Genomic DNA, 17,917 nt, shown 5'->3' with positions numbered 1-17,917 from the left:
TCTGGAGGAAGAAATGGCAACCCACTCCAGTATTCTTGCCTGGAAAATTCCATGGAAAGAGGAGCCTGGTGGGCTACAGTTCATGGGGTCGCAAAGAGCTGGACACGACTGAGCATGCATACGTACACAGACCTCACCTAAGAGTTCATCTGCCACAACTAAAGAACCCGCATGGCCGCGACAAAGATGGAAGTTCCTGCATGGTGCAAGTAAGACCTGATGGAGTCAAATAAATAGATTAAAAATAAATTTTAAAAAGAGTAACAATTTATTTTAAAGAAAGAAAAGAGATGAAGGAGAAGGTGGCATCACTGTCCCATCTGATGGAGAGACTCTGGTGAGGGACCCTGGACCCAGGCAGTGCCTCTCTGGGGCCCAGGGACAAGGGCTACTCAGAGTGGGGTGCAGGTCATTCTCCACCCAGCTCCTTGCCACATGGATGATGGGGCAGGTTTGTTTTCCTGAAGGACTGGGCCATTTCACCAGAGACAGATGCAATACACAGTGAATCTGCAGCATCAGGGGAGACGTTGTCAGCAGAGGGTGTCCCGGGCAATTGAACATGGCCAGAGTAGAAGATACCAGCAGACTGGTGCTTAAACACATGAGAGATACCATCCTGTGTCTCTTGGGCTTCCAGAAGTAGCTGGAGATTTTGAGGTCAGATGGCCAAGAGCCAGGTGGCTCAGTGGTGAAGAATCTGCCTGCCAATGCAGGAGTCTCTGGTTCAATCCCGGGATCAGGAAGATCCCCTGGAGGAGGAAATGCTGACCCACTCCAGTATTCTTGCCTGAAAAATCCCATGGACAGAGGAGCCTGGCGGGTACAGTCCATGGGGTCGCAAAGAGACACGTCTTAAAGAGACTGAGCACGCACACGTGGCCCAGAGCTAGTATAACTCGGGCATCAGTGTTAATATCAAGATGCTGGGGCTACAGTGGTTTACAAAACAGAGACAATTCTGCTCACAAGGAGCTTACCGTCTAATAAAGTGAAGTGAAGTTGCTCAGTCGTGTCCTACTCTTTGCAACCCCATGGACTCTAGCCTATCAGGCTCCTCCGTCCATGGGATTTTCCAGGCAAGAGTGCTGGAGTGGATTGCCATTTCCTTCTCCAGGGGGTCTTCCCGACCCAGGAATCAAACCCAGGTCTCCCGCATTACAGGCAGATGCTTTACTGTCTGAGCCACCGTCTAATGGGTCATAGTAATCATTCTGGTACCACCCTCTGTGTATGTGCTCCTCAGGAGAAGTACCAGGAACCATGAGATAGTCTAATGGGAAGGATGACGATAAGGATGATTATCTGTGGTTGTGCCACGTGGCTTGCAGGATCTTAGTTCCCCAACCAGGAATTGAACCCAGGTCCTTGGCAGTGAATTAACCACTAGACTGCCAGGGAAGTCCCAGGAAGGACTTATTTTAAATTAGGGGTCAGGAAAGGACAATTTGAGAAAGTAACATTTAAACCAAGAGCTGGAGAGGTGTAGGAGTTGAGCCAGGTGAAAAGCAGGGGATATGCATTCCAGGCAGAGAGAACAGCAGGTGTGAAAGATACAGAGACAGATCCTTGGCCTTCTGGAGGCTGAGAGAAGGCCGGGGGGCAGGGACATGAAGCAAAAGAGGCGAGATGAAACAGGAGGCTGCGGAGGGTGAAGGGGGGCCAGACCTCACAGAGCTGCGTTAAGACTTTGGATGTAAACCTAAGTGCATTGGGCGGGAAAGTGCTGCCATTAGACTTCATGTTTTACAAAGCTGGCTCTGGGATCTGTGTAGAGAATGAACAGGGGACAAGGGAGTGTACAGGGAGAAAAGGGTGGAGGTGAATTCAGTTGCCTAAGGGAGAGATGATGATAGCATTTCCAAGGTGGTAGAGGTATTTAAAAACCTGAGGGCAGCCCTTGGGGCTCAGTGGTAAAGAATCCGCTTGCCAGTGCAGGAGACACAGGTTTAATTCCTGGTCTGGGATGATCCCACATGCTGCGGAGCTGGGGTGCCACAACTAAGCCCATGTGCCGCAACTATTCAGCCTGCGCCCCAGAGCCTGGGAGCTGCAATTACGGACCCTGCCTGCCCTAGAGGCCCATTCTCTACAATGGGAGAGGCCAGGACAATGAGAGGCCCATACACTGCAGCTAGAGGATAGCACCCCCCAACCACAGCTAGAGAAAAGCCTGCACAGCAACGAAGACCTAGCACAGCCAACAATACATAATAAATAAAATAAAACGGGCTTTTCTCAGGCTCTCTCCTTGGTATTCCTGGCCAACTTTACACAAAGCAAATGGCAAATATTTGAACCACACCAGTCTGTCCCACGTGTGACCTGTTTTGCTTGGAGTTACCGGAGATCTGATGCTGTCATAGGGCCATCCCCCTGCCTCCAAGCTGGACCACACCTGACAGGAGCGTAAGGCTCTCCTGAGAAAGCTTTCACAATTTATATAATCTCTGCTTGTGTTTACAGTAATTACTGTTAGGAAATCTCTATCTGCGTTTCATCGGAATGCCTCTTGCTCTGATGTTCCTTGATTCTTGATGGAGATGAAGATGCTAAAAGAAAAAGTCTGGGCTGCCAAGCGCAAATGGTGTTCTGACAGTTCTGAATCATGTCTGTCTATTCCACAGCTGAAGTGACTTGTTAGCGACAAAGAAAAGTGCCTGAGTATCCCTAGAAGAGGGATTTGATTAGATTGTGTAGCTGTTTAGCTCGCTGCCAAGTTCTTTCCCGTTGCTACTCAAATGTGGTCCATGGACCCAGAAACATCACCTCAGAGCTTGATGCAGGATTGAATCAGCCTCTGCATTTTATACTTTCTCCATTGGGCTTCCCAGGGGATGCTAGTGGTAAAGAAAGTGAAAGTGAAGTGTATGGACAACTGAAAGCTCAGTCGTGTCTGACTCTTTGCGACCCCACGGACTCTAGCCTACCAGGATCCTCTGTCCATGGGATTTTCCAGGCAACAGTACTGGAGTGGGTTGCCATTTCCTTCTCCAGGGGATCCTCCTGACTCAGGAGTCAAGCCCAGGTTTCCCGTGTTGTAGGCAGACGCTTTACCATCTGAGCCACCAGGGAAGCCTAGTTTGGAAATCTAGTGGTAAAGAACCCACCTGCCAATGCAGGAGACAGACATAAGAGATGCAGATTCAGTTCCTGAGTCAGGAGGATCCCCTGGAGGAGGGCATGACAACCCACTCCAGTATTCTTCCTGGAGAATCCCATGGATAGAGGAGCCTGGTGGGCAACAATCCATGGGGTGGCAGAGTTGGACATGACTGAAGTGACTTAGCAAGCATGCATTGGGCATTTCTTGGTGGCTCAGTAGTAAAGAATCTGCCTGCCAATGCAGGAGACACGGGTTCCATCCCTGAGTCAGGGAGATCCCTTGGAGAAGGAAATGGCAACCTGCTCCAATGTTCTAGCCTGGAGAGTCCCATGGACAAAGGAGCCTTGTGGACCACAGTCCATCAGTCTCAAAAGGGTCGGACATGACTTAGCGACTGAAAAACAATAACCAGGCAATTCATAGGAATGCTGGTTTTGAGAAGCGCTGCCTCAGGTCACCCTAGGGCCATCTAAAAGTGGGTGGGCAGGGGCAGTCACAAGACACCTGAAATGCTGCGAGCCTCGGCAAGCGGTGAGGGAGCCCGGACTGGTCCAACAGGAACTGAATTTTCTCTGGAAGTTCCTGGTAGCTCCCAAGTCACTCAGAGCAGTTCAGAGACAATGCTGTTTCCCGGTTGTGTGACTGGTGTGAGGCCCTGCAGGGGACCCGCCCCTGGTGCTGAAATGCTGCAGGTGGAGAGAGCTGTCCCGGGTAGGGCTAGAGGGCTCCCCTCCCCGCCCACAGCGTGGAGAGAGCTTGGTCCCTGTCCTCTTAGTCTGGTCCGTGTTCTCTCTGTGGGTGGTTAGGGTGACTCTGGCCTCCTTCTGAATTGAGCTGTCCAAAGAGCAGGAGACAGGCTCTCTGAGCATCTCAGAGAGGTTAAAAGCTCTGGTGGATTATGGACACAGCTGGGATGAGGGGAGGAAAGAGAGGGTGGGATGTATGGAGAGAGTCACATGGAAACATGCATTGCCACGTAAAATGGATTGTTACTGTTTAGTCGCTCAGTCATGTCCGACTCTTTGCAGCCCCATGGACTGCAGCACGCCTGGCTTCCCTGTCCTTCACCATCTCCTGGAGCTTGCTCAAATTCATGTCCATTGAGTCGGTCATACCATCCAAAATGAATAGCCAGTGGGAATTTGCTGTGTGACTCAGGGACCTCATACCCGGGCTTGGTAATGGGCTGGAAGAGTGGGATGGGGTGGGAGATGGGAAGGATGTTCAAGTGGGAGGGAACATAGATAAAAACCTATGGCTGATTCATGTTGATGTTTGATAGAAACCAACACAATATTGTAATTCAATTATCCTTCAATTAAAAAAAAAAAAGCTTCGGTGGAACAGAAGGTCCAGATCCAGGGGTTCTGAAAGCTTTGCCCACACTGTGTGGCCAGCCTCTCCGGGTCAGTGACTCCTGCCCTCTGCCCAAGGGGTGTGTGACACAGACACCAGACCCAGCCCGGAGAAACAAAGGCATTGTGTTTTATTAATATGACCGCTCTCCTGAGGAGTGTTTCAAGGCGCAAAACCCAGGCTAAAATCAAGTTGTTTTCCTCTGTCTTCCCTGGGACTGGTCTTCTCACAGCATCAGACAAAAGGGACCCAATCTGCAGGGCGCTTAAAGCATGAGGTTTGTAAACAGTGTAGAATCAAACACTACTTTTGGCTTTTACTTACTGTAAGTTGTTCACACCGCTCAGCACTGGAACATTTATCAGGGCTCCTTGGCCTTTGTTCCTTTGCCTTTGGTCCTGCCGAGTCCTCTCTGCCCGGTCCCTCCTGCCCACCAGCCTCGGTCCCTCCTGCCTGCGCCCCGTCTGCCCCCTGACCCATCACTCCAGTGTCTTCCTCTCCTGTTCCCACTTAACCTCCCGTCCCTTCTCCTCCCCTCCTGCCTCTCACGCTGCTCCGGGATCTTTTGAAATGTCTCCGCTCCCTCCTGCCTCCCCGCACTTTCATTTCCAGAGGCCGGCTTCCTCACTCTCACCCCCTGCCTCTAGGGCTATTTTTCTCTTCCCTCCCAAGATCCACCACAGAGTTTTTTCGTTTCCCCCTTTTCTCTAAAGGCGACAGGGGGATCAGAGAACGAGGGATTTGAGCCAACAGGACACAGCCTGTGTTAACACGGACAGTTGACTTTCTGAGTCAGAAACGCTTCTTCGGCGCCTTGGGTGGCGGCTGCCACCCTCAGAGCAGGAGGGGTGGGAAGAGGACAGAGCCACAGGTCGTCCCCCCTCACCTCCCCGCCCGTGTCCCGCACCATCACTTCCGCCCCAGCCCTTTCCTTCCCGTCTCAGGACGCGCCCCCCGCCCCGCCCCGCAACCAACACACGCACCCGCCCCCTGAGTGCCCGGGGCAGACAGGTTTGCTTCAGCTCCGCTGAGACCCTGGGCCTCCTCTTGCAGTGTCCCTCCCTGCTCCCCAGCCAGCCTGCTCTGTGCTTCACGCCCCCGGGGTGAGCCCTGGGAGACAGGAGTCTATTTTGAGGTGAAGGAGAGACAGCAGCAGTGGGGTTCCTTCCCAGGTGCAGCTCGTGGGCGCCAGCAGCGGGCCCACAGGCGGAGGAACAGGAAGCTCTCTCAAAGCCCCCTGCCATCCAGGGTCACGGCCAATCGGTCCATGAGGCGCTAAACAACGTTCTTGAGGGATGGGCGTCTCTCTGTGCCGCTGGGCAAAGCGTCTTCAAAATACAGAAAACCAAGAGGGGAAAGAAACAGAGCCCTGAAGAGACACCCTGGGAACCACGAGACAGTAGTTCTAAAGTCCGCCATCTTCAGCTGGGCCTTCTCCAAGCGTCTTACAGAGGCTAAGACGCTGCTTTCTCGGTTGCAGGGGGAAAGGGAGGTTACACCCAAGAAAGTCAGTGAGGGATTTGTGAGAAACCCCTCCTTTTCCCAACTGTGCTTGGCTCTCACGGTGTTTCCACTTCTCCACGTCAGCCACAGGCAAAAGGATTAGCTGAGGAATGTTCGCTTGAGGGAGCGTTGGCCAGGGGGGCCAGCCTTGCCCAGGCTCCGGGACCCCCGGCTGCTCCAGCCCTCCACTTGCACCCTTTCCGCGCCCAGCTCAGACCTGTGCCTTCATCCTCCAGCCAGCAGTGCCCACCCTGGTGGGAGAGGAGGTCAGGGGCCCGCACACCCACCCTAGGGTGGGGGAGAAGTGGGACGTTCAGGTAAACTAGAACAAGCCCCGCCAAGCCCAGCCCCGCCCTGCTGTTCTGCCTCCAGCGCCAGATGCCGACCTGCTTGGCTCCTCTCAGCGAGCATTTCTGAGATGAGGAGGGAGCCATGCTGACTTGAGGACAGGAAGCGTTTTGATTTCTTTTCCCTGCCTCCCGCTTCCCAACGCCCCCACTGCCTTCTTTCCGCACACCGGCTGAGGGGAGTAGAAAAATCACTATAAATCTCCACCTGAGTTCCTTTCCCATCGACTAAGTAAGCAACTAACTTGCCAATAAATTACTATTTAAAAATGTGTGGACACATGGGCATATATATGCGTGTGCATATGAACATATACACACGCATATATATACATGCATGTGTGTGTAGTTCCAAGCTTTTCTTCCTTGCCCCATCCCTTGCAGGCAGGCAGCTTCAGACAAAAGCCTCCGTCCCCTCCAGAGGGCCTCATCGGATCATGGGTGCCACGTAGTTGGCAGGGAAGAGGCCCAGCTTGTTGTGCAGGCGGCCGGTCCACCAGGAGGGGTTGGAGCTGTCCAGGACCTCAACCACCTCTCCGCAGCGGAAGCCCAACTCGTCGTCCTCCAGGGCCTCGAAGTCGTACAGCGCCCGGGCCCACCGCACCCGCTGTTGGGGAAAAACACAGAGGGGCCCTGCTGAGCCCGGGCTGGCCAAGCTGGGCTCTGAGTCACTGGCACACACACGGAAGAGAATCTGCTGGCCCTGTGGTCCAGACAAAGCTCTCCGTGAGCAGCCTGCCCTGAAGGCTGATGGATGGCTCTCTAGAGTGGTACCTCAAACCCTGCTGCCACTGAAAGCAGACCCGGGTGTCTAGCCCTGAGCAACCCCTGAGCCTATCCCTCAAGGCCCCGAGAGGATCCCTACATCAATAGGTGGTCTTTTTTATCTTCTTCAAGTGACAAACAGAGCACAGCATGCCCACACTAACAGCCTCGGTGCCAGCACAGCCTCATCAGTGACAAAGGCAACAGACCTCCCCCTGCTAGAATGGCAGCCAGGAAGTACGGGCACCGGGCAAGGCCTGATGGCCAGACTGAGAGCAGCAGGCCGGATGATGCCAGCTGGGATTAGCTCTGCCGGGGAACTCTCGCCCCACCATCACTGGCTGGGTTCCCTCCACCTCTATGTGAACTCCACGCAGTGTGAGGCCTCTTCTGGAGGACCAACCGTCTCTACTTGGCCCCTCCGTCTCCTCCATTGAGCCCAGAGAGGGACGTTCACATACCCCAGCCACTTGGAGTTGCACCGGGTCAGTGTGTCTCCGGTGCATGAGGGCGGCATTCATTTCAGTGCCCATGCCCAGGCCACAGGGCCCATCGTTTATGTCCAGGCTGGTTCCACGGCGTTCCTAGAAACGGATGTGACAGATAGCCATCACCACGCTGCTGGAAGCATCCCTCATGGGCTCCCCCAGCACCTTGCTCTGATGCTGTGGACGCAGCCAGAGCTCCAAGAATACTTACTGCAGAGGACAATAAACCCCAGATAAGGGAGAGAGGGTATAGGGTGACAAACAGACCTAAGGTTGTGAAGATGATGCCAGATTTCACCTGTTCAACCAAGGACTATTTATCAGGCACCTACCATGTGTCTAGGACTGTCTTAAGTGTGGGGATGTGTATCTGGAAAGAGAAGGCCCCTGTACTCAGAGAACACAGTTCAGAGGGGGAACCGTATGCATTTATGTGATGAGTGAGCAGAGCTCTATACAGTCAACAAAAACAAGACCAGGAGCTGACTGTGGCTCAGATCATGAACTCCTTATTACCAAATTCAGACTCAAATTGAAGAAAGTAGGGAAAACCACTAGACCATTCAGGTATGACCTAAATCAAATCCCTTATGATTATACAGTGGAAGTGAGAAATAGATTTAAGGGCCTAGATCTGATAGATAAGAGTGCCTGATGAACTATGGAATGAAGTTCATGACACTGTACAGGAGACAGGGATCAAGACCATCCCCATGGAAAAGAAATGCAAAAAAGCAAAATGGCTGTCTGGGGAGGCCTTACAAATAGCTGTGAAAAGAAGAGAGGCAAAAAGCAAAGGAGAAAAGGAAAGATATAAGCATCTGAATGCAGAGTTCCAGAGAATAGCAAGAAGAGATAAGAAAGCCTTCTTCAGCAATCAATGCAAAGAAATAGAAGAAAACAACAGAATGGGAAAGACTAGAGATCTCTTCAGGAAAATTAGAGATACCAAGGGAACATTTCATGAAAAGATGGGCTCGATAAAAGACAGAAACGGTATGGACCTAACAGAAGCAGAAGATATTAAGAAGAGGTGGCAAGAATACACAGAACTGTACAAAAAAGATCTTCACGACCCAGATAATTATGATGATGTGATCACTCATCTAGAGCCAGACATCTTGGAATGTGAAGTCAAGTGGCCCTTAGAAAGCATCACTACGAAGAAAGCTAGTGGAGGTGATGGAATTCCAGTTGAGCTATTTCAAATCCTGAAAGATGATGCTGTGAAAGTGCTGCACTCAATATGCCAGCAAATTTGGAAAACTCAGCAGTGGCCACAGGACTGGAAAAGGTCAGTTTTCATTCCAATCCCAAAGAAAGGCAATGCCAAAGAATGCTCAAACTACCACACAATTGCACTCATCTCACATGCTAGTAAAGTAATGCTCAAAATTCTCCAAGCCAGGCTTCAGCAATACGTGAACTGTGAACTCCCTGATGTTCAAGCTGGTTTTAGAAAAGGCAGAGGAACCAGAGATCAAATTGCCAACATCCACTGGATCATGGAAAAAGCAAGAGAGTTCCAGAAAAACATCTATTTCTGCTTTATTGACTATGCCAAAGCCTTTGACTGTGTGGATCACAACAAACTATGGAAAATTCTGAAAGAGATGGGAATACCAGACCACCTGACCTGCCTCTTGAGAAATCTGTATGCAGGTCAGGAAGCAACAGTTAGAACTGGACATGGAACAACAGACTGGTTCCAAATAGGAAAATGAGTACGTCAAGGCTGTATATTGTCACCCCGCTTATTTAACTTATATGCAGAGTACATCATGAGAAACGCTGGACTGGAAGAAACACAAACCGGAATCAAGATTGCCGGGAGAAATATCAAAAACCTCAGATATGCAGATGACACCACCCTTATGGCAGAAAGTGAAGAGGAGCTAAAAAGCCTCTTGATGAAAGTGAAAGAGTAGAGCGAAAAAGTTGGCCTAAAGCTCAACATTCAGAAAACGAAGATCATGGCATCCAGTCCCATCACTTCATGGGAAATAGATGGGGAAACAGTGGAAACAGTGTCAGACTTTATATTTTGGGGCTCCAAAATCACTGCAGATGGTGACTGCAGCCATGAAATTAAAAGATGCTTACTCCTTGGAAGAAAAGTTATGACCAACCTAGATAGTATATTCAAAAGCAGAGACATTACTTTGCCGACTAAGGTCCGTCTAGTCAAGGCTATGGTTTTTCCAGTGGTCATGTATGGATGTGAGAGTTGGACTGTGAAGAAGGCTGAGCGCCGAATAATTGATGCGTTTGAACTGTGGTATTGGAGAAGACTCTTGAGAGTCCCTTGGTCTGCAAGGAGATCCAACCAGTCCATTCTGAAGGCGATCAACCCTGGGATTTCCTTGGAAGGAATTATGCTAAAGCTGAAGCTCCAGTACTTTGGCCACCTGATGCGAAGAGCTGACTCATTGGAAAAGACTCTGATGCTGGGAGGGATTGGGGGCAGGAGGAGAAGGGGACGACCGAGGATGAGATGGCTGGATGGCATCACTGTGAGTGAACTCTGGGAGATGGTGATGGACAGGGAGGCCTGGTGTGCTACAATTCATGGGGTCGCAAAGAGTCGGACACGACTGAGCGACTGAACTGAACTGAGCAGAGAGAACTGTCTGAGTTGGCCTGGTGATCAAGGAAGGCTTCTTAGAGCAGGTGATGCTTGAACTCCAATTTAAAGAATAGAATTGAGTAGGAAACGGCATTTCAGGCAGAAGGGACAGCAAATAAAAAGACTCAAAAGCATGAGAGAAAATGCAGTGAACCATTCTGATAACTAGAGGAAGTACAGCAGTGCCAGGATGTTTGTTCGCATGGGGAGCGAGCAGGGGATAAGGCTGGAGAGGCAGACCTGGGCAGCTCACGAAGGACTTTGTGTGCCCTGCTAAGGAATTCAGGGATGTTGTTATCTGGCTATATTGTCCATCTCAGTGAGCCACCTAAAATCCCACCTGGAACAAGGCGGGGGATAAATAAATAAATAAAGAAGTAAGGCTCCATTTCTGGCCTTAGTCTGTTTTTCCTGTAGATCTCGACAGCCAGATGGGTTAAGGGGCACAAAAAGGTTTGGAACTGTGCTGATAGGAAAAATGAAGTCATTGTTCACGGAGTCCTCAGGGTGAGTGTGTGTGTGTGTGTATGTATGTGTGTCTGAGTGTAGGTGTATATGTTTATGTGTATATGTGTGCGTATGCGTGTTTGTATGTGTGTATGGGTATGTGCACGTGTGTGTTTATATGTATATACACGTGTGTATGTGCATGTGTGTGCGTGTATGTGTGCTTGTATGTGTGTGTGTGCATGTGTGTATGGATGTGTGCACGTGTATGTGTATATGTGTGTATACATGTGTATGAGCGTATGTGCATGTGAATGTGTGAATGTGTGCATGTGTGTATATGTGTGTTTGTGTGTGTGTGTGTGTATGTGTTTAAGCAGGGACTCATTTAATTTCACAGAGACGTCTTTGCCAAAAGCAGTTTCCATGTTTCTGCCCTCTAAGGACCCAGGATATTTCCTCTGGGCTCAGCGAGACCAGACGGGACCAGGCTTGGAGCGGGACATTCCTCCCCTGACAGACAGTCCTGGGGCCTCAACTGGCCCCCAACATTTATTTGTTTCCGTTGTTTTCGGCACCGTGGGGTTTTTCACACGCTGAGTGCCGGTGGGGACAAGGTTGCTGAAGCCTGGGAGGAGAGCAGGTCCCCCTCCGCTCCCTGTGCCCGCGGTATCCTCCCCAGGTACCTGATTAAAATGATGCTGATGCTGCGGCAGGTACCGCTGCTGTGACTGCAGGGGGGCCGGGGGATACTGCGAAGCAGGGAGCAGGGGGTGATCTGACGGCTTCCTGTTCATCGAAGGCCGGATTTCTTCTCCCACAGCCCCGCTCAGGGGATGGCCTCCCTGGGACCGCCGGTCCAGGCTGTTGCCCCGCTGACCCTGGGACAGAACAGAGAGAACACAGATCCATCTTCCTCCCGCCTCTCCTGGCCCAGCCCAGCCTTTCCAGCAGCTGTTCCCAGATTTAGCTTCTGACAGCTCCAAGAAACAGCTGATGGAGGTGGGAGCAGCTTAAAGAAAATCAATGGTTCAGATCATCACATTTTCACAGTGGCCTGTGCATTCTCAGATTCTCCTGTTTTGGGGAGTTTGGGTCTCTGGTTTATACACTTTCTACCTGGTACCCATCTCGTCCCTTCTTCGTGGGCTTGTGTTTCTCTGTGTAATCAAGCTTAAATGTTCCATTTTACTGACACAATGCCACCCCTCCTTATCGCATGTTGCCACACCGCTGGACATCCTATCCTCCAGATAAGCTCTGCTATTGACTTTGCATGATTTTGAACTGTCATTTATAGCCTGGTGATAGAGACCCAAACAGCAATGCTCTCACAGCACCATGGAAACCAGGCCTGCTGCTGGGCATGTAGGGAAAAAAACAAGACCTTTCTCCTGAATGCTACCACAACCTCATGACTCAGAGACACTTTCTTGTTATTTTTATTTAACAAACAATTACACAGAGCTCTGGGCTTAGCATATGCCAGGCACTGTTCTAAGCACTTGGCAAAATGAACTCATTAAATCCAGTTTAGTGCGGTTTTATGTTTCCTCTCTCATCTCTGCATGCACATCGTAGTAAATGAGTATCTCTGTCCATTTCCTGGTTGAAAGAATTCACAAGGTCTGTATTAACCTTTGTTTTCCTTTCTGAACTTTTGTGTACATTTGGGAACACCCTTTTCTCCTTTGATTGTAACTTCTCAGGCTTAAAATCAACCTATTACTTGAAAGGGATGGTTTTCTTTACTTCTCCAAAGCACATGTTGCTTTGAAAAGTCTCAGTGCCTTTTCAGATAACCTGTCCTTGGGATTTCAACTCTTCCACTCAGTGCTGGTTCCTATAATACCCATCTCCTCCTATAACCATGATATTTCCTTTGAAATATATTTTATAGATTGCGTGTGTGTGAATTTACTTTTGGAATCAAATTAACATTTCCTTAGTGCCATCTGGGGACCAGACTCTGTGGTGAGTGCTGTGATTATATCTCACTTATCCTCACCACAGTCCAATGAAGAAGGCATTATATTCTCTCCATTCTACAGATGAGAAAAACTGATGCTCAGAAAGTTTTCTTCACTTGACTGGGTAATCAGGATAGTTAGCAATGAAATCAGTTTTTAAAGCCAGATCTGTTGGAGATGCATTTTTTAAAAGATTTTTTGATGTGGGACCATTTTTAACATCTTTGTTGAATTTATTGCAACATTGCTTCATGTTTTGACTTTTTGGCCCCAAGGCACGTGAGATCTTAGCTCCCCGACCAGGGATAGAACCCATACCTCCTGCACTGGAAGGTGAATTCTTAACCACTGGACTGCCAGGGAAGTCCCTGGAAGTATTTTCTATTAAGACAATACTTCATGTTCCAAACTGTTCCAAGAGCAAGAATTCCATCTCCGGTTTTCTCCTCCAGTGCCCCCTGCTTCTACCCTCCACACCCTCAAATCCTGTCACAAAGCTCTACTTGCTGCATTAGTCCTGGACTCGAGGTTCTAATACCCCCATGGGTAGCCCTACCGCTTCCCCCAAGTTACTTCATCCTTGGGTAGCTCCTGAGCTAGGCTGAAAACTGTGATACGGTAACGGCTGTGAATAATGAAACAACAGTGTCTATAAAAGCCCATGTATACTGAGTGCTTGGGGCTTGATTAGGAATGAAGGAAGGGATGGACTACATCCTTCTCTAACCTTCAGAACCATCCTATGAAGTAGCTGTCACTATTATCCCAATTTTGTGGATGAACAAACTGAGAATTAGAGAACTTTTCAAAGTCACATACCTAGAAAGTGTTAAGCTAGGATTTAAACTGAGATCTCTGCTTTTCAGAATATGCAGGGACCTGCCCACCAAATGCATGGTTTTAAGGGTTCACAAAGGGACCCAAACCACCCAGAATCTCTGGATTGGGGGTGATGGGGGCTAGCAGCATACCTGTTCCTCCCGGGTCCTATCCCTCAGAAAGATCTGCTTCTGTTTGGAGATGGAATTCTTCCTGTAGTAGTCCACCAGCTTGTTAAGGGATGGAAACTTCTCTGTCCACAGGAAGTAATTACCCTTGTTGTCTCTCATGACTTTGAAGTGCTGAACGTCATCCTCATGCCTAAAGAGCAAGACAAATCCAAATTATGTATCACGTGGTGAGCATGTCTCTGCCTCCAGGGCCGACTGCATCCAGGGATGCTGGAGTTCTGTTTGGGCAGGAAGCAGAGGTGAGGGTGGCTGGCCCATCCCTCGGCAGGTGGGCTGGCCTAGTCAAATTCTAGGGGTGATTTCTGGGAGAAGCCACTCAGGACTCAAGCTGAGCTAGAGGGGATTTTTTTTTTTTTTCTTTTTGCCATGCGGATCTTTGTTCCTCTACTGGCCATTGAGCCTGAGTCCACTGCAGTGAAAGCACCAAGTCCTAACCACTGGACCACCAGGAACTCCTGAGAAGAGGTGTTTTTTTTTTTTTTTTTTTTTTTAACATGAGCAGAAAGCAATCTTTCTTCTGATACTGGAATCGCCCTTTTACAAGAAAAAAATATTCCAAGTGCTTTGAAGACTACAAGGTTGAAGACTTTTTCACAATGTTTATTTGAAGCATGGCAATGCCTGAGACCTTACCAGGCTAAGAACTCTGCCAAGACTCAGAGGGGAGGAGTTTTTCAAGCCCTTCTTGTCTTTTCTGTTAACAGAAATAGTCTGAACCAGCTCCTTTAAGTTCAAAAACTACCCTGAGAACTCTTGTCACACTTTGTTCTCTACATAGCGGGTATCTCTTGTTTGGTCTTGTTTTGCATAAATAAGGTTACAAAGTATTTTGAGTTGTTGGCGAAAAAAATGTGCTGAGGCTCAGAGGTGGAGGGGCTTGGTCAAGGTCACTGTTAAGGGTAGAATTGAGGCAAGGACCCTGGTTCTCTAATTCCAGTCTAGTGAGCTGGGACTGTCACACCAAGCACACATGCTAACTTTTTTTTTCTTTCTCATGTTAATTTCTTTTAGATCAGCACTTTGACACCAGCTGAACTCAGAAGAGATGGAGCATGTTTGTACTGAGGGTGGAGAATTTGGGTTTTATTCACTGAAAGAGGAGACTGGGCCTTTACTAACAGCCCCAGCCATTTTCTATCACTAAGTCATTCTTGTTTGGATGTCAAGTTTTCTTGGTCAAATGGACACATATTTATGTCTAAAAATAAACTGATGTTATCGATATCAATTGCATGACCCAGCAGAAAGGTATAAAATTTAGACTGTTGGAGAGCAAAGATAATTCTTTCTAAGGGATGGATTTAGAGGTCTGTGTTCAGAGGGGGCAGGCATTTTGATCTTCCCCCTCATCTGATTTTCAGGGCTCTGCTCAGAGACAGGCAAACCTATGCGGTGACCTCTGCCTAACTACCTTGGGGTCATAGCCGACACTTGGCAGTCAATCATTGCTTGCCCTTCGCCTTTTAGCTTCGGTCACTCATATATGCTTTCTTCACTCCAGCACCACATGGCTCAACTCACAGTCATCACTCCCCACATCTGGGTGAGGAGGAGGGAATATTCTTGTGACACGATTATTCATCCACCATCTCTTAGTCAAAGAACTGGGAATGAGGAACATTAACTCTTTCACTCCCATGTACTGACAGGGTGCATGTCAGGACTGCGGTTGGTCATCTGGCCAACGGAGAGAGAGGGGCTGGACCACTGTCTTGAGGTCTGAGAAGGGCAGAGAAAAGGGTGTAACTCAGGGCTCCAGAGTCTCAGTCTAGTGTTTCAGACCCTCAGCTAATCCTAAGTGATAGATAATTACAATTAGCTCTTAATTATCTGTGCCAGGACAGAAAGCAGATGTATAAATAAATTAGTGATTTTGCTTTGGAATATATTAGACTACATTTCTGCAGAAGAGGTTAAACTGATCACAGTAATAATCACCATCACAAGAGCTTGCATAGCCTCAGTGGCAGGGAAGATCATGGCAGACATCAAAGCCGATTGTTTTTTATAGAATTCAATTTAATCAAAGAATGATAAACCCTAATTCCTCACTGAAAAAGCCAGCCTCAACATGCAAACCAAGGGCACGAAGAGATGCCTTTCAATCTAACAAGTTGCTTGGTGTTGCCTTTAACTGTGGCCCTGAAGAAACAGGATTGAGTTGTAAGATTTATTAATAGAAAAAAGTTCATGAATTAAGACCTAACAAGTTTAGAATTGGTGATACATTAATATTGGCCTGAGGTAAAATTTACCATCATCCAAGCTATAAAAAAGAAAGCTTTAGTTAAGAGAAATTAAGAATTTGAGTCAGCTTGCAAGGGCAATGCTTAAGAGACCAAGCTATTCTTCAGCCTACTGGGGACACAAATGCATACAAATGCTTGACCCCTTATTATTATTATTTTAAAATTTCTTTCCTTGGTTGCACCAGGTCTTGGTTGCAGGTATGAGATCTTTAGTTGTGCTATGTGGGCTCTAGTTCCCTGACCAGGGAATGAACCTGAGCCCTCTGCCTTGGTGGCGTGGAGCCTTAGCCCCTGGACCACCAGAGAAGTCCCCTTAAGCCACTCTTTCTAAGTCCTTCCTGCTTATTCCTTAAAGTACTTATCCTTAAAGTACTGCACTTTCTTTCTAAATAGTGATGTGGCCTCCATTTATTACCCGAGATTGGATTTAGGAACTTAAAGCCGCATGCCTTTCAAATCACACTGCAGAGTCCAGACAGCACCTCGGGTCAGGTGACTTGCCAGTGAGGGTTCACCGTACAGCTTGCTGTGCCGCTCCCTGCGCTGCTCTTGCCATCCTTACACTTTCACATGTGGTCACCAAGTCTGATGTGTGATTCGCCGTCCCCAGCACGCTGACCACACCGCCGTCTGTTCAGACTTGGGGCTTCTGTGCGTGGGGCTATGTCATGTTAAACTGAGTCATTTCCTCCCGAGGGGTGGGGTGCCGCACACTGGCGAGACTTTGCTGTCAGAGTGCCCCCACCCCAGGCCTCCTGGGCTCTGCTCTGTCCCTGTCAGTTTCACAGCATTACAGAGCGTGGAGGTAGGCTTTCTTTCTGTGCAGCCACCTATGATTACGGATGTGTCCTATGGCGGTGCCTGGGGGTTTTGATTTTTCTCTGCCCTTCTTCAGACAGGCATTGGTAGTAAAAGAAAATGCTAAGATTGCAACCCTGGACTTCCCGGGTGGTAGAGTAGAGAAGAGTCCGCCTGCTAACATAGGGCACATGAGTTTGATCCCTTGTCTGGGAAGACTCCAGATGCTGCAGAGCAACTAAGCCCATGAGCCACAGCTACTAAGCCCATGCACCTGGAGCTTGTGCTCCACAGGAGAAGCCCCTGCAGTGCACTGCAAAGAAGAGTAGCCCCCCTCACTGTAGCTAGAGAAAGCCCGAGTGCAGCAACGAAGACCCAGCCCAAACAAAAATAATTAATAAAAAAAAAAAGATTGCAACTCCAAGACGGATGTGGACCTCTGGAAATTCTCTGTTCCTTCTCCCTTCCCATTCCCCTTCCACAGACACTCACCCAGCACCCATGGTGCTGTAAAACACACAGAAATGAGGTTGATAAAAATCCTGTCTTTCCAGAAGCACCAGGGCTGAAAGCGGAGGCAGGTGAATGTATTGATACATTGTGCCCAGGCCCCTTGCCACCATGCTCCTGAGGGATAGGTCATGTTTAAGAGGTCACCTTGTCGTTTTAGTGCTTTAGTAGGTCAGGGCGGAGTCAGGATTGGCCAGTACCTGACGGATATGGAGAAGTCCCCTGGGGAGCTCTGGCTGGCCCGGATGATGAAGAAACCGAGCTCCTTGCCCATCAGCAAGCTCTCTGCCTGGTGTCGTGAGAGGCCTTCGTGAAACCACCTAACAGGTGAGATAAAAACAGAGGATCCTGGTGAGATGCCAGACTGATGGGGTTTGGGAGTAGGGAGGGAAGGAAGTCAGGGAGAGATGACCCAGAGGGAGAAGGGTTGAGGAGAGACCCCAAGAGGGGCCAGGCGCTTTTGAAACCAAACAAAAGCTCTAGCAGTTTCCAGGCGAGGCAAGTGAGTGTCCCCTGAGGTACCTCCTGCCCTGTCCGCCCAGGAGAAGTCTCTCTCCTGCCTGCTTGGAAATCCTGAGTCATGGAAACGTGCCACTGCACAAAACGGGACAGTATGGGAGGGACTCACTGCAGGAGTGGCCACCTGCCGGTGGCTGTGAGAGGGACATCTCCAGAAAAGGACTGCAGGGGCAGAGAGTGCGCCGGGAGGACAGGGATCCCTTCACGCTGGGACGGGCAAGGC

The 17,917-nt window shown here is 49.2% G+C and overlaps 1 protein-coding gene across 1 annotated transcript in view; it reads right to left on the bottom strand.

Moving 5' to 3' along the window:
• GRAP2 (GRB2-related adaptor protein 2) overlaps positions 4,569-17,917 on the bottom strand; it is a 70,632-nt gene continuing 57,283 nt past the window's right edge. Inside the window, exons 4-8 of the mRNA XM_018048796.1 lie at positions 17,376-17,495; positions 13,580-13,748; positions 11,325-11,519; positions 7,539-7,661; positions 4,569-6,919 (exon numbers count right to left, since the gene is read on the bottom strand). Coding sequence (XP_017904285.1) covers positions 6,740-6,919; positions 7,539-7,661; positions 11,325-11,519; positions 13,580-13,748; positions 17,376-17,495 — 787 coding nt within the window. The 3' untranslated portion in view covers positions 4,569-6,739. The remainder of the gene's footprint in view (positions 6,920-7,538; positions 7,662-11,324; positions 11,520-13,579; positions 13,749-17,375; positions 17,496-17,917) is intronic.

This window comes from Capra hircus, chromosome 5 (genome assembly GCF_001704415.2).
Source record: "Capra hircus breed San Clemente chromosome 5, ASM170441v1, whole genome shotgun sequence".
Taxonomy (NCBI): domain Eukaryota; kingdom Metazoa; phylum Chordata; class Mammalia; order Artiodactyla; family Bovidae; genus Capra; species Capra hircus.
The sequence above is the reverse complement of the archived record's forward strand: the minus strand, read 5'-3'. Positions and strand labels throughout refer to the sequence as shown.